The sequence below is a fragment of the Podarcis pityusensis genome (genome assembly GCF_964106645.2).
Source record: "Podarcis pityusensis genome assembly, chromosome: 4".
NCBI classification, from domain to species: Eukaryota; Metazoa; Chordata; class Lepidosauria; order Squamata; family Lacertidae; genus Podarcis; species Podarcis pityusensis.
The window spans coordinates 75,811,046-75,823,833 of record NC_138027.1 but is presented as its reverse complement, the minus strand read 5'-3'; the positions used below and the strand labels follow the sequence as shown (position 1 = coordinate 75,823,833).

Here is a 12,788-nt window from a genome sequence, read left to right as displayed (position 1 = left end):
TGCCCCTTGAAGAAGCAGCTGTGTAAGCTGGACTGCTGGATGCAGAAAACCCTCCTCTGTGTGGTGGCCTATGGTGCATCAAGATGATTTGAGCGTGGAAATATAGTTCTGCTCAAGAATTCTGCTACTCACTGAATCAAGAGTAATTTGTCTGAAAAATATGTTCTCCCGCTAACCTGTATGTTGGAATCCTGCACGATGCACAGCTGTTCCTGGATTTTCTGCAGCTCTTCCTGCTGCCACTGAATATTGGCTTGCAGTATTCGAGTCCTCTGCTCAAGCTGGTCTTTGATAGTTTGGAACATGTTAAACTGGGATGAGAGCTGAAACAAGGCAACCAAGAGCAATGTTACTTTTCTAGTAAGTACAGTAACTTTTGTTCCACGAGGATGCTTTGCTGTATTTCTAAGAATATTGTTACCTGCATTATACTACTGCTCTTGCATAAGGAACGATGCATGTCCGAGACCTAGAAGCTGTAAGTAAAGCATTTTTAACTTACTTTGCAATCTGTAGGGTTTCACTGAAAAAGTGGCAAAATGGGGGTCAGCTGCTTCACGCAGCTGAATCGAGTTAAAGAAGGTTTAATAACCTATTCCTATGCTTCATTAATATGCATAATGATGGGGTTTAATACTCTACTACTGGGGCTCTCTATGTGCTAGCCCCATGTTTTTAAAAACAGGCACCAGCCATTCTTCTTTTCCTTTTAACCACACATGGGGGTACCTAGAGGATTAAATATAATTAATATATTCTCTTAACAATTCCCATCATTCGCAAGATAAGCACATACTGATTACTGGTGTTACAGCACTAATATCTCTTTGACCACAAGTGCAGACCACTTGTGGTCAAAATAATACAAGTGTGAAAGAAGGTAGCTTCAGCCAATATTCACTGATAGCTAGAAAAAGGAGTCTGGGCAGAAGAGTTAGAGCACCTATCTCTGATCCTGATAACCCCAATGTGTGTGTGAATGCATTAATGTGTGTGTGTGTGTGTGTGTGTACCTTCCCCTCCATACAAGTGTCTTGCCATTTATTTTTTATTGTCTCTAACTTCAGGGAAACCAGTGGCAGAGAGGACTTCCTAGACATAGAAAAGAAAAGCCCTTGATTCATCTAGACACTCCTGAGCATGCTCAAGAGGGTCATGTCATGCCAGTATGAATGGAAAAGTTTTAGTTTGCTATGCCTCCCAATTCAATTAAGTGAAAACAAAAAAATTGTTTTACTCTCACTAACTTAAAACCCATTTAAAGCTCCTGTCCTCCGTCAGTTTGGTACACACCTGCGTGTCCCAATCTATTTCATGGAACTTCTTTTAATGTTTCTGGAACTCTCTTTTTTTCCACCTTACCTGAGCAGCGGCAGGTTGGCTAGATCTCTGCAAGTCCTCCTGCATAGTGGGACTTCTTTGCAGGGAGGGAGACTCTGGGATGAGCTTTGTTCTTGTGGCTATAAAATAACATTTATTTACTAAATTACCATTTAGAACAGAGTTGTTAAAAGTTTCTATTAATGACTGCAAAAAGACTGGATCACTAGAATGGCAATAAAGGAAGTTGACTATAGAACAAATGTACCAGCTTTTGTCAACCTGCATCCTCTAGTTCTGGACTACAGCTCTGGCTGGAGCAGAAGGGAGTTGATGTTGTAACCCGCTCTGAAATTGCACTCCAATAACTAGCAGGTAGTAAATGTTTCAAATAAGACAATGCCCTGTTGTGTTAGAAATATCCTTTCTGTTGGTCATGCTCCATGTGTGCAGGCCTGCGTTACACTTTCCATACCATTCTGGCTTATACTGGCAGTATAACAGTATAAAATTCTCAGTTTCAAAGTAGCATCTGCATAGAGACCACATCTGAAGGGCGGTACAGTGGTGCCCCGCAAGACGAATGCCTCGCAAGACGGAAAACCCGCTAGACGAAAGGGTTTTCCGTTTTTGAGTTGCTTCGCAGGACGAATTTCCCTATGGGCTTGCTTCGCAAGACGAAAATGTCTTGCAAGTCTTGAGATTTTTTTTTCGCTTTTCGCCCCCTTTATCTAACCTGCTAAGCCTTTAATAGCCTTTTAGCAGCTAATCCGCTAAGCCTTTAAGCCTTTAATAGCCGCTAAACCGCTAATAGCGCTAATCCGTTAAGCCGCTAATAGGGTTGCTTCGCAAGACGAAAAAACCGCTAGACGAAGACTCTCGCGGAACGGATTAATTTCGTCTTGCGAGGCACCACTGTATACAAATTTAATAAATAATAACAACTTACTTGCTGTGTCAGGCAAGGATGTAGGCAAAGACTTGTGTGAGCCCTGAGAGGATACAGAAAGAGTCCGACTGGTGTCGAGGATTGACGTGCCTAATTCAAGAGCATTAAAGTGCTGTTGAGGATCCAGTTCTGATCCACTGTCCTTAAAAAACAAAGCAAACATCCTAAACGTTTTTGAAAGTTCCGAACTTACAAATGAGTTTGGTTATAAATCATTTGGGTTTATTGAGGGAGAGGTCTTTTTTCGGTATCAGCTATGCGCAGCACAACCCTATATACACACTTACTCAGAAGTAAGCGACTCCCTAAAAATTCGCAGTGAGCTCAACCGTTCATTGGGACAGAATACTGCCACCATGTTTCTCTGCTTCTGAAAGAATTGCACTGGCTGCCAACTAGCTACCAGGCTAAATTGAAGGTGCTGTTACTGGTGTACAATGCCCTATGCAGCTCGGAACAAGGATACATAAAAGATGGCCTCAACCTGTGCAGGACAGCATTGCATAGATGCAATTTCAGCAGGTGGTCTGTTCCACACAATGTCTGAATCATGCCTTTAATGTGGCAGCACCTGGCCTTTGGAACTCCCTGCTGTTACATATCACCCACGTGTCTTGTCTATTGTCTTTTCAGAGCCTACTGAAGACCTTCCTTTCCCCCAGAAGCCTTTTGTGTGGAGCTGCTTATCCAAGTACTGGATTTGAAACTGTTTTTAGTGTATCTTTTAGGATTTTATGTCTTCATTGTTAATTGATTTGAGATTGTTTCACATGAAGTGATTCATAAATTGAATTAATAATAATAACAATAATAATAATAACAATAACAACAATAACAATAATAATGTGTGTCTAGAATTGCAGTTTTAACTCCATGTGTCACATGGTTAACGTGCACCCATTTTTTACAGTCTTCAGTATGCAATACAGCGTTTAACGTCACATCTAGCCTGGCCTTTTGTATCCACGTTTCTGAGCAACAGAAGCTTCAAGTAGTTTTCTGTAAGATACTCATAAAAGACTCAGTTATTAACTTCATTAAGCAGTGAAAATCACAAGAACTCAGTCCTTAGATGCAGCTACTGTATAATCTGCTTTAATAGGAAGGAAGCTATGTACTCAGGAATGAGCCCAGGCCAATCCCCAGAGAACTTCAAAAGAAATGATTCTTAATTCTTGACTTATAATGCATCTGCCTTTCATTGCCTGCTTCTTCCTATATGCTCTAGTTTCAAATTCACATATTCTTTCAATTTTATACTCAACCATGAGATTATGTGGGCAGGGGGTTTGCTTGTCTGTCACCTCCCGTGACTGGTCCTTCAAAAATCGAAAGAGGTATACATTTGCACAACTGCAGTAGACTTTGTATTGACACAGGGATTGAAAAAAAAATTGCATAAGAACACCACACGCAACCAATCAAGAACACCCTCAACATAAATCAGGTGGAAAGTAGGCTTATCTGAGATTATAAACTACGGGACAGTGAACCTAGCAGGCAGTGACCATGGTGAGGAACAAGCAATGGAAGACATAAAGAAAACCCCAGGTCCATCTATATGGGACAAGATTAGTGGTCAAATTAATACACATTATTACCATCTGAACACAGTAGCTAAAGTCACCCTATGTGTCTTACCCTTTACATTTAAAAAGTTATTCCCTTTCAGAGGCACATGATTGTCCCAAAGGTCATAATGGATATCTCTTATTTTGCAAGCTACCATTCCCTCATTTCTGCAACAGTATTCTGGAAAATAGAATGGGAATGTATTCCCAGCCATGTCTTACTCCATTAAGTTAAGTTCACATAGAGACTTATACCAGTTAAATAATGATATGCAAGGTTGGTGATTACCGACATATGAGCTGCATAAAATAGAAAACAAAGAAAAACCTCTTAAAACAGCCATTTTAGCATACCTTTAGTACTGAAGAGATTATCTCTGAAGGTGCATTTTCCAAAATCATATTCCGTCGCCTTTCCACTCGAACATCTGCATAACTGAACATTATTATTTTCTGTGGAGATCTACCTTCCATTCCACTATTCTGAAAGCACTATTAAATGCAACTGGCAGTTTATTACATGATTAACTCCAGAAATTATTTGCAGTTAAAATCCACAGGTCATATAATCCAAATGTGTATAATAATGTAATGAATTACATTTTATGTTTAGCTTCTGCCCACTTTTACCCGGTTTTCAAAACAAAAAGAAAACATTATCTGTAATTATACAATTACTTGAGGCTAGGTTCCATGGCTTTACACATGATGCGCTTCATACATACTTGGAAAAAGTTCACGTGTAAACACGTATTTGCAACCTTGTATACAATTTTGGTACATGTACTCATGATTAGCCTTGTCCCTACCACACCCCAAGTACAGGTTAGCAGTTGCAGAAAGGCTTATGCATGAAATTGTTCTACCTCCCACATTAGCCGGTATATGATTCTAATCAGAGTATTTCTCTAGAGTCCAATTAGCATGCCAATACAGAATTAATGTTTGTAACAAAATATTGGGCTCCTTCCAACAAAGTCATCTTGTCTATACAAATTCTTCTGCTTGCACAACTGAACTTCCCCTCTGTCTCCATTTCCCGTGTCCATCCTTGGAATAGATTTGGAGGGTACACGGGGGGGAGAAAATCCAATTTTCAAGCAGAAGTCCTTGCATGAAAGGGACAATTTGGCTGGATAACAATTGATTGTATCGTAAAGCATATGCCTTATTTCCAAATAAGAGTGTTCATCAATGAAGCAAGTACCTCAGCAAGAAGGCCTTAGTCTAACTACAGTGGTACCTTGGTTCTCGAATTTAATACGTTCTGGAAATCCGTTCGACACCCGAAATTGTTCGAAAACCAAAACGCGGCTTCTGATTGGCTGCAGGAGCTTCCTATACTCAATCAGAAGCCGTGGAAGCCGCGTTGGATGTTTGGCTTCCGAAAAACGTTCGCAAACTGAACACCCATGTGTTGGGGAGCCGATTTGTTTGGGAGCCAAGTCGTTCAACTACCAAGGTACCACTGTACTCCCTGTGACCCATGAGTAGTTTTATTCCATTGCACCCGCATGCTGAAAATCTCTAAGACTGCCCTTAAAAGTTAGATTAACTACCACAGAACCAAACTAGGGCCCTGTTGAATTATACATTTCCTCAAAGACTACATTAGCACATGCAAGAAATGTTGTGGTGGCTGCTTGTAATGCAACCGTATGCAGATTTCTCCGTGGAACAAGACATTTGTGCGACATTATCTCGTGAGGCGGCACTGGCAATGTTCATCTTTGCAGACTAAGAAAAAGACGAGGGTGGCATGCTACAGAGTTGGCCAATCAACACACTGGTCAGCTTCACACCACCTTTGCTGTAGCAAGGTTGTGTTATATATGCAGTCCCCTCACAAATGTCTTCGTATGTGGCATTTAAAGCTAGCACGGTAGAAAGAATGAGTTTATTCTTGCACTAAGCTCAGTAAGAAATTCCCCCTGGCTCATAACATATTGGACGTTCCTTTTCAATGTGACAGGAAAATAAGGAGCAGTGGTTGTCCTATGTGCGTCTCTTAACCAAGCTTTTGTTTGCTCTTGTCCTGCAATGAAGACTCTACTGATCGGCACAACAGCAACGTCACTCAATTTCTCCATACCTTACTACCGTGTGGGTGCATACGATGAATTCTGGTTTGGAGTTCCACTGGTGATAGGTGATATAATAGTGTGTTTGCAACCAGATCCACTGCTGTCCTTTGGTCAGAAACCGGTAGCAGCAAGACTTCCCTTTGCCAAACTGCATCACTGTTTGTGGACACACACAAAATGCACACTGCATCAAAGATTTCAGGATCTGAAAAACATCCTTTCCAAAAAAAAATGATTTTAGCTGATCTACATGCAGCTTTCTTAAGAGGGGCTTCGGAAACTTCACTTTGGTACAGGACACAGCAGCAAGAATGCATGTGGGAGCACGTTTTCTCTTGGTTAGAATTACACTAGTTGCTAAACAAAAAGTGTACCATTTAGGGTATGTGATTAAATCCTCCAAGATGCTGATCGGAGAACAGAATTCTGCCACAAACGCTATAAAATGGATTCATTCCTAAATTATTCATAGGTATATTAACTGAGAATACTGAATGATATTTGAAGAAATAAAAAGAGAATAGAATTTGGAATCCTGTATAACTGATAATTCACTTAAGAAAAAGTTAAAGGAATTAAGGCATTTTAGTACTTCTGCAGTGGAAATTCCATTCTTGTACAGTAACAATGAGAGAGAAACAAACAAAATACATATAAAATGTACTAGTTAAAATGTGTTATATTTTGCTTGCTACTTAGCAATGAGGTGCTAAGATGGACCAACAGAGCACGTATGGAATCACAGTGTTTAGAGGTATCTCAAAGGTCCAACTTTTGCAGATTCAGGAGATCCACTATACAGTATTCCTGATAAGTGCCTCCACTTAAAAACCTCTGATGCATGTTTGTTGGATTGTCAAACAGCATGTGCCATCAATAAGTTCTTAATGCTTAGATGAAACCCTTCTTTTGAAATCTGAAGCCGTTGGTTTGGTCCTATGCTATGGAGCAACAGTAAGCAAATTGGGTCCATCACCTATGTGATAGCCCATCAAATATGGGGAAAAGGAGAAACGGGTTATACACGACAGCTTCCCAATACACCTGTAGGTTTAGCACTGTTTACTCTCCAGCTGACATGGATCCATTCAGGCAGATACAACACAAATCTGGGTCAACCCAAGGATGTTGAACAAATATGAATTTGGAAAGTGCCAGAGCTGAAGACCCTTTTCTTCACTGTGGCACATAAGATGGTGAAATGCAAACAGGGGACACAGAAAGGGCTGAACTCCTCAATGCCTTCTTTGCCTCAGTCTTCTCCGATAAAGAAAACAATGCCCGACCTGAAGAATTTGGAGCAAATGATTCAGCAGAGGAAACACAGCCCAGAATAACTAAGGAGATAGTACAAGAATACTTGGCTAGTTTAGATGTATTCAAGTCTCCAGGGCCAGATGAACTGCATCCAAGAGTATTAAAACTGGCAGATGTGATCTCAGAACCACAGGCAGTCATCTTTGAGAATTCCTGGAGAACAGGCGAAGTCCCGGCAGACTGGAGGAGGGCAAATGTTGTCCCTATTTTCAAAAAGGGGAAAAGAGAGGACCCAAATAATTACCGCCCAGTCAGTCTGACATCAATACCAGGGAAGATTCTGGAGCAGATCATTAAGCAAACAGTCTGTGAGCACCTAGAAAGGAATGCTGTGATCACCAATAGTCAGCATGGATTTCTGAAAAATAAGTCATGTCAGACTAACCTGATCTCGTTTTTTGACAGAATTACAAGCCTGGTAGATGAAGGGAACGCAGTGGATGTAGCCTACCTTGATTTCAGCAAGGCATTTGACAAGGTGCCCCATGATATTCTCGTAAAGAAGCTGGTAAAATGCGGTCTTGACTATGCTACCACTCAGTGGATTTGTAACTGGCTGACTGACCGAACCCAAAGGGTGCTCATCAATGGTTCCTCTTCATCCTGGAGAAGAGTGACTAGTGGGGTGCCACAGGGTTCTGTCTTGGGCCCGGTCTTATTCAACATCTTTATCAACGACTTGGATGATGGACTCAAGGGCATCCTGATCAAATTTGCAGATGACACCAAACTGGGAGGAGTGGCTAACACCCCAGAGGACAGGATCACACTTCAAAACGACCTTGACAGATTAGAGAACTGGGCCAAAACAAACAAGATGAATTTTAACAGGGAGAAATGTAAAGTATTGCACTTGGGCAAAAAAAATGAGAGGCACAAATGCAAGATGGGTGACACCTGGCTTGAGAGCAGTACATGTGAAAAGGATCTAGGAGTCTTGGTTGACCACAAACTTGACATGAGCCAACAGTGTGACGCGGCAGCTAAAAAAGCCAATGCAATTCTGGACTGCATCAATAGGAGTATAGCATCTAGATCAAGGGAGGTAATAGTGCCACTGTATTCTGCTCTGGTCAGACCTCACCTGGAGTACTGTGTCCAGTTCTGGGCACCACAGTTCAAGAAGGACACTGACAAACTGGAACGTGTCCAGAGGAGGGCAACCAAAATGGTCAAAGGCCTGGAAACGATGCCTTATGAGGAACGGCTAAGGGAGCTGGGCATGTTTAGCCTGGAGAAGAGGAGGTTAAGGGGTGATATGATAGCCATGTTCAAATATATATAAGGATGTCACATAGAGGAGGGAGAAAGGTTGTTTTCTGCTGCTCCAGAGAAGCGGACACGGAGCAATGGATCCAAACTACAAGAAAGAAGATTCCACCTAAACATTAGGAAGAACTTCCTGACAGTAAGAGCTGTTCGACAGTGGAATTTGCTGCCAAGGAGTGTGGTGGAGTCTCCTTCTTTGGAGGTCTTTAAGCAGAGGCTTGACAACCATATGTCAGGAGTGCTCTGATGGTGTTTCCTGCTTGGCAGGGGGTTGGACTCGATGGCCCTTGTGGTCTCTTCCAACTCTATGATTCTATGATTCTAATAGTAATAATAATGTCATGTCACAACCTAAGTGAGAGATACAAAGGTTGCAGCAGCATGATGGAGGAGGCTGGTCTATTATGGTGGCAATTTTTCATCTGCCCTTAGCCAGCCCCAAGTCCCCCGCTTGCTCTTTATACTTATAACCAGTCCATGGGATGGTCCTGGCTGTCAGCTTCACCCTTCTTAGTCTCAGTTATAGTTGTAGAACTCAGCAGAGAAGAGGATGGGGACAAATGTAGATTAAGTTGGCTCCATCTGCCATTGGCTTTGGCCCCTCTTGCCAATGATGGCCACTTTGCCTTTTGCCCTACATGTCCCAATGGGCATCAGACACCACTGATGGTTTATTCAGACAGGACTGAAGTGTCTTATTAATGGAAGAAGTTAACAAAAGAACATGATTTAATATTTAAAGACTTTGAACTTTATATGACAGCGTAGCTTAAATTAATTTTGCTGGACTCTCATCGGCACCATGTCTGTGATCAAATGTATTCAAGATATACTGGCTTGTCTTATGCCAGATTAATCTCCAATCAGTCATGATCTGACTGATGAACTTAACTTTGTATTCTGCACCAGAAGGCTGAAAATTAATTTTGAACAGCGCCATTCATGTGAGTAGCAGGACACTTACAGACAAACAACAGACATGGCAAGCAATATTAGATCTGATTTGTGTTGAGTCGTTCGAGGTTTTAATTTAATGCTTCAGCTTCGCCTAATTAGCAGTTGTTGAGTAGTACTGGATATTTGTACTATTTTGACAACTCCGCCTCCCAAGAGTTCATATCCAATGAGGAGTTAAGCAAGTCAATCCACATGAAGAATAAAATGTAGACAAATCAGTTTGCATTACACAAATGGCTAGCCTCAAATGACTACTTATTATTTATAATAATGCTGTATTGGTATTACGTATTTATTTATATCCTGCCTTTTTCCCTGATAGGGACTCATAATACTCTCTGAACTCTAGAATATGGGCATTTAAGTATTAAATTAAATTAGGGCCCTCCAGATATTGTTGGATTCCAACCCGCATCAGCCCTAGTCAAACATCAAATATGGCGGATGCTGGGTAGTCCACCAAGATCTGGAAGTCCACATCTTACCCATATCTACTGTAAAACCTAAACCAAAAATAAATATAATTCACTAACAGGTTTACTAGTATCACCAGCAGGCTCTCTCTCTGTGTGTGTGGGGAGAAGGAGGGGGAGCTGCATTGCTAAAACCAATGGTTTAATTGAGTTGGATGCAACCCAATGTCTTCAGATTTTTATTTCTATCTTTGCTTATCACACGGAAACAAACTGAATTCCCCTTACTGTAGGTAATGTCATACTCACAGTGTTCGTGGCACCGTGCCAAGAGCTGAAGGTCATCTATATGATAGTAATCATATCCAGAAGTTCCCAGCACTTCAAAAGGCAAATATCCTATAATCGGTGGTGCTCTGTATCATGGTAAAATGCAAATGATTTTATTAAACCATTAAAAATATCATCAGTAGTGCTCAACCCTTATTCTCTCTGCCCACCCCAAAAACTCTGGAAGTTACTCCACCTAGGCACTAAAACAATAAGCAGGGCAACAGACTATTTGGGACTGCTTTGTATTACTGGAACTCAGCAGGGAGGGAAAACCTCTTGTGCACAACTCACCATTTTTTTAAAATAAAGTGCTTAAAATAAACGAAGGAAAGCAGAAAGGTAGAACGAAAGGTAGAAATAAAGCAGGAAGGTTTACATAAGTTCACTCTGTAGAGTGACAGGACTGGTTAATTCACAACTGTGCACAGTATGTTGACAGGCCTCCAAATATGTGTCTCAGAGATAGGGACAAACATCCTCCAGATTGTTGTTGTTTTTTAAGTGACTGGTTTAGATTGAGATGCCATGTATCAATAAAAACTTCCAAGCGCTGCTACAGTGGCTTGGGGAAAATGTTGCAATGAGTTTTTAAAGTGTTTCTACCTTAAAAAGGCAAAAGGTAAATGTAATAAATATAGGGGTTGCTCGTGCGTAAGTTGCCGCCACTCCTGGCTAGGTTGCCTTGTTAAACCCTTTCTGTCTGGACAGCCCTTCACTTCGTGGCTGTTTCAGTCGCTAGCAGAATCCGTCAGTGGGCGTTTCTTAAACCTTTTCCAGCATAAAAGCTGTTTGACGCCAAGTCTCCTCCTACTCTCCCTGCGCGGAAGTCTTCTGCGCAGGGAGGGTGTGGGTAGCGGAGGACCCGTACTCTTCCCCGCTGGTCTCCGGCGAGGAGTCCTGGAGCCCCCTCGCCGATTCCCCCATCTCCCTGGTGTTACGCTGATTTCCTTCCCCAGCTGATGAGCTGCCTCTCTCCCTGCTGGGCCCTTCTCCAGCATCGCTTGGGAGCCTTGCCTCCACCTCTAGCTCCGATGTCAGTTCCCTGACAGTAAAGGACCCCTGACCGTTAAGTCCAGTCGCAGACAACTCTGGGGTTGCGGCCCTCATCTCGCTTTACAGGCCAAGGGAGCCGGCGTTTGTCCATAGACAGTTTTTCTGGGTCATGTGGCCAGCATGACTAAACCGCTTCTGGCGAACCAGAGCAGCGCACGAAAGCACTGTTTTCCTTCCCACCAGAGCAGTACCTATTTATCTACTTGCACTTTTTGGCGTGCTTTCAAACTGCTAGGTTGGCAGGAGCAGGGACCGAGCAACGGGAGCTCACCCCGTCGTGGGGATTCGAACCACCGACCTTTTGATTGGCAAGCCCAAGAGGCTCAGTGGTTTAGACCACAGCACCACCCACATCCCTTGTTCCTACCTTAAAACCCATTAAAGCAAGATAACTCTTCATAATTGTAAGTAATAACAGGGGGAAAGGGTACATGAAAAAATAGGTGAAACTAACCACGTTTACCTCAGTTGTATGGACAGCAAGATGCATGTTACTGCACATTAAAAATGGAAACATGAAGACAGAAGATTTTTTTTCCTTTAGTACAGTATTATGTGGTGGGTGTTTTTTTGCTTGGTCTGGATTTTGTTGCTTGTCAAGTCTGTTACTTTAAATATATTATTGTGAGAGATCCAACACAACTATATGGAACACATTTTGGGGGCACACAGAAGGCTGGATGGTGCAGAAGAGAAATCTGAAGCCACAATGTGCAATCAGGCAGATGTTGTCATAGGTCACTCATTGCATAAATATATTGTGTCTGAATCATTCTCACACTTTTGAACACTGCCCCGTAATCCTCTGATGGACAATTAAGTAACTTCAAATAAATATGATAAATAAACAGTAGTAAATTGTCTAAGAAAACATAAAGTATAGTCGTCTTCTTTTTTTAACCAACCTGTGATCCAGAAACAAAAATTTCCATTCCAAACTGTGTCTTGAAGTGAATTCCTCTAAAGGTTCTTCAACGATGCACATTTCCTGTATTAGAATAAAATTCTGAGTGACTGTAGTACCTTTATTGCCATTTAATTTGCTTTTTTTTCTTCTTAAATGTTAGTGAACAACATGTGAAAGGAATAGAAAAGAAAAATTAAATATCTCCGTCTAATAGCTAAATATCAACTCCATTCAGTTTATTAGTTTTAACTGGTGCTGGGCTACTTATTCTGGACCTAATGACAAAACAGATTAAATGTTTTCATTCCTAATATAGTTCAGCCTGGATAGCTCAGTTAGTAAGAACATGGTGCTGATAACACCAAGGTTGTAGGTTTGATCCCTTTATGGGACAGCTGTATATTTGTGTGTTGCAGGGGGTTGGACTAGTTGATTCTCAGGGTCCCTTCCAACTCTACATTTCTATTATTCTATTAATTGTTTTGGAAAAATTTACAGCTAGATGGATACTGATGAAGATGACCTCTTTCTGTTGAGTGGAGTCCACTCCAGCTAAAATTAAAAAAAACTTACTTAACACAGAGTCTTGTTGAGAGTCCCTAGATCCAGCAGTTT

At 41.5% G+C, this 12,788-nt stretch overlaps 1 protein-coding gene across 3 annotated transcripts in view; it reads right to left on the bottom strand.

Moving 5' to 3' along the window:
* Positions 1–12,788, bottom strand: part of NPAS2 (neuronal PAS domain protein 2) — a 99,375-nt gene that overhangs the window by 12,252 nt on the left and 74,335 nt on the right. For all 3 annotated transcript variants that reach the window (XM_081002991.1, XM_081002989.1, XM_081002990.1), the window contains exons 9-15: positions 12,172–12,254; positions 10,190–10,296; positions 5,933–6,080; positions 4,195–4,276; positions 2,270–2,411; positions 1,363–1,460; positions 177–323 (exon numbers count right to left, since the gene is read on the bottom strand). In XM_081002991.1, the coding sequence (XP_080859117.1) occupies positions 177–323; positions 1,363–1,460; positions 2,270–2,411; positions 4,195–4,276; positions 5,933–6,080; positions 10,190–10,296; positions 12,172–12,254 (807 nt within the window). The remainder of the gene's footprint in view (positions 1–176; positions 324–1,362; positions 1,461–2,269; positions 2,412–4,194; positions 4,277–5,932; positions 6,081–10,189; positions 10,297–12,171; positions 12,255–12,788) is intronic.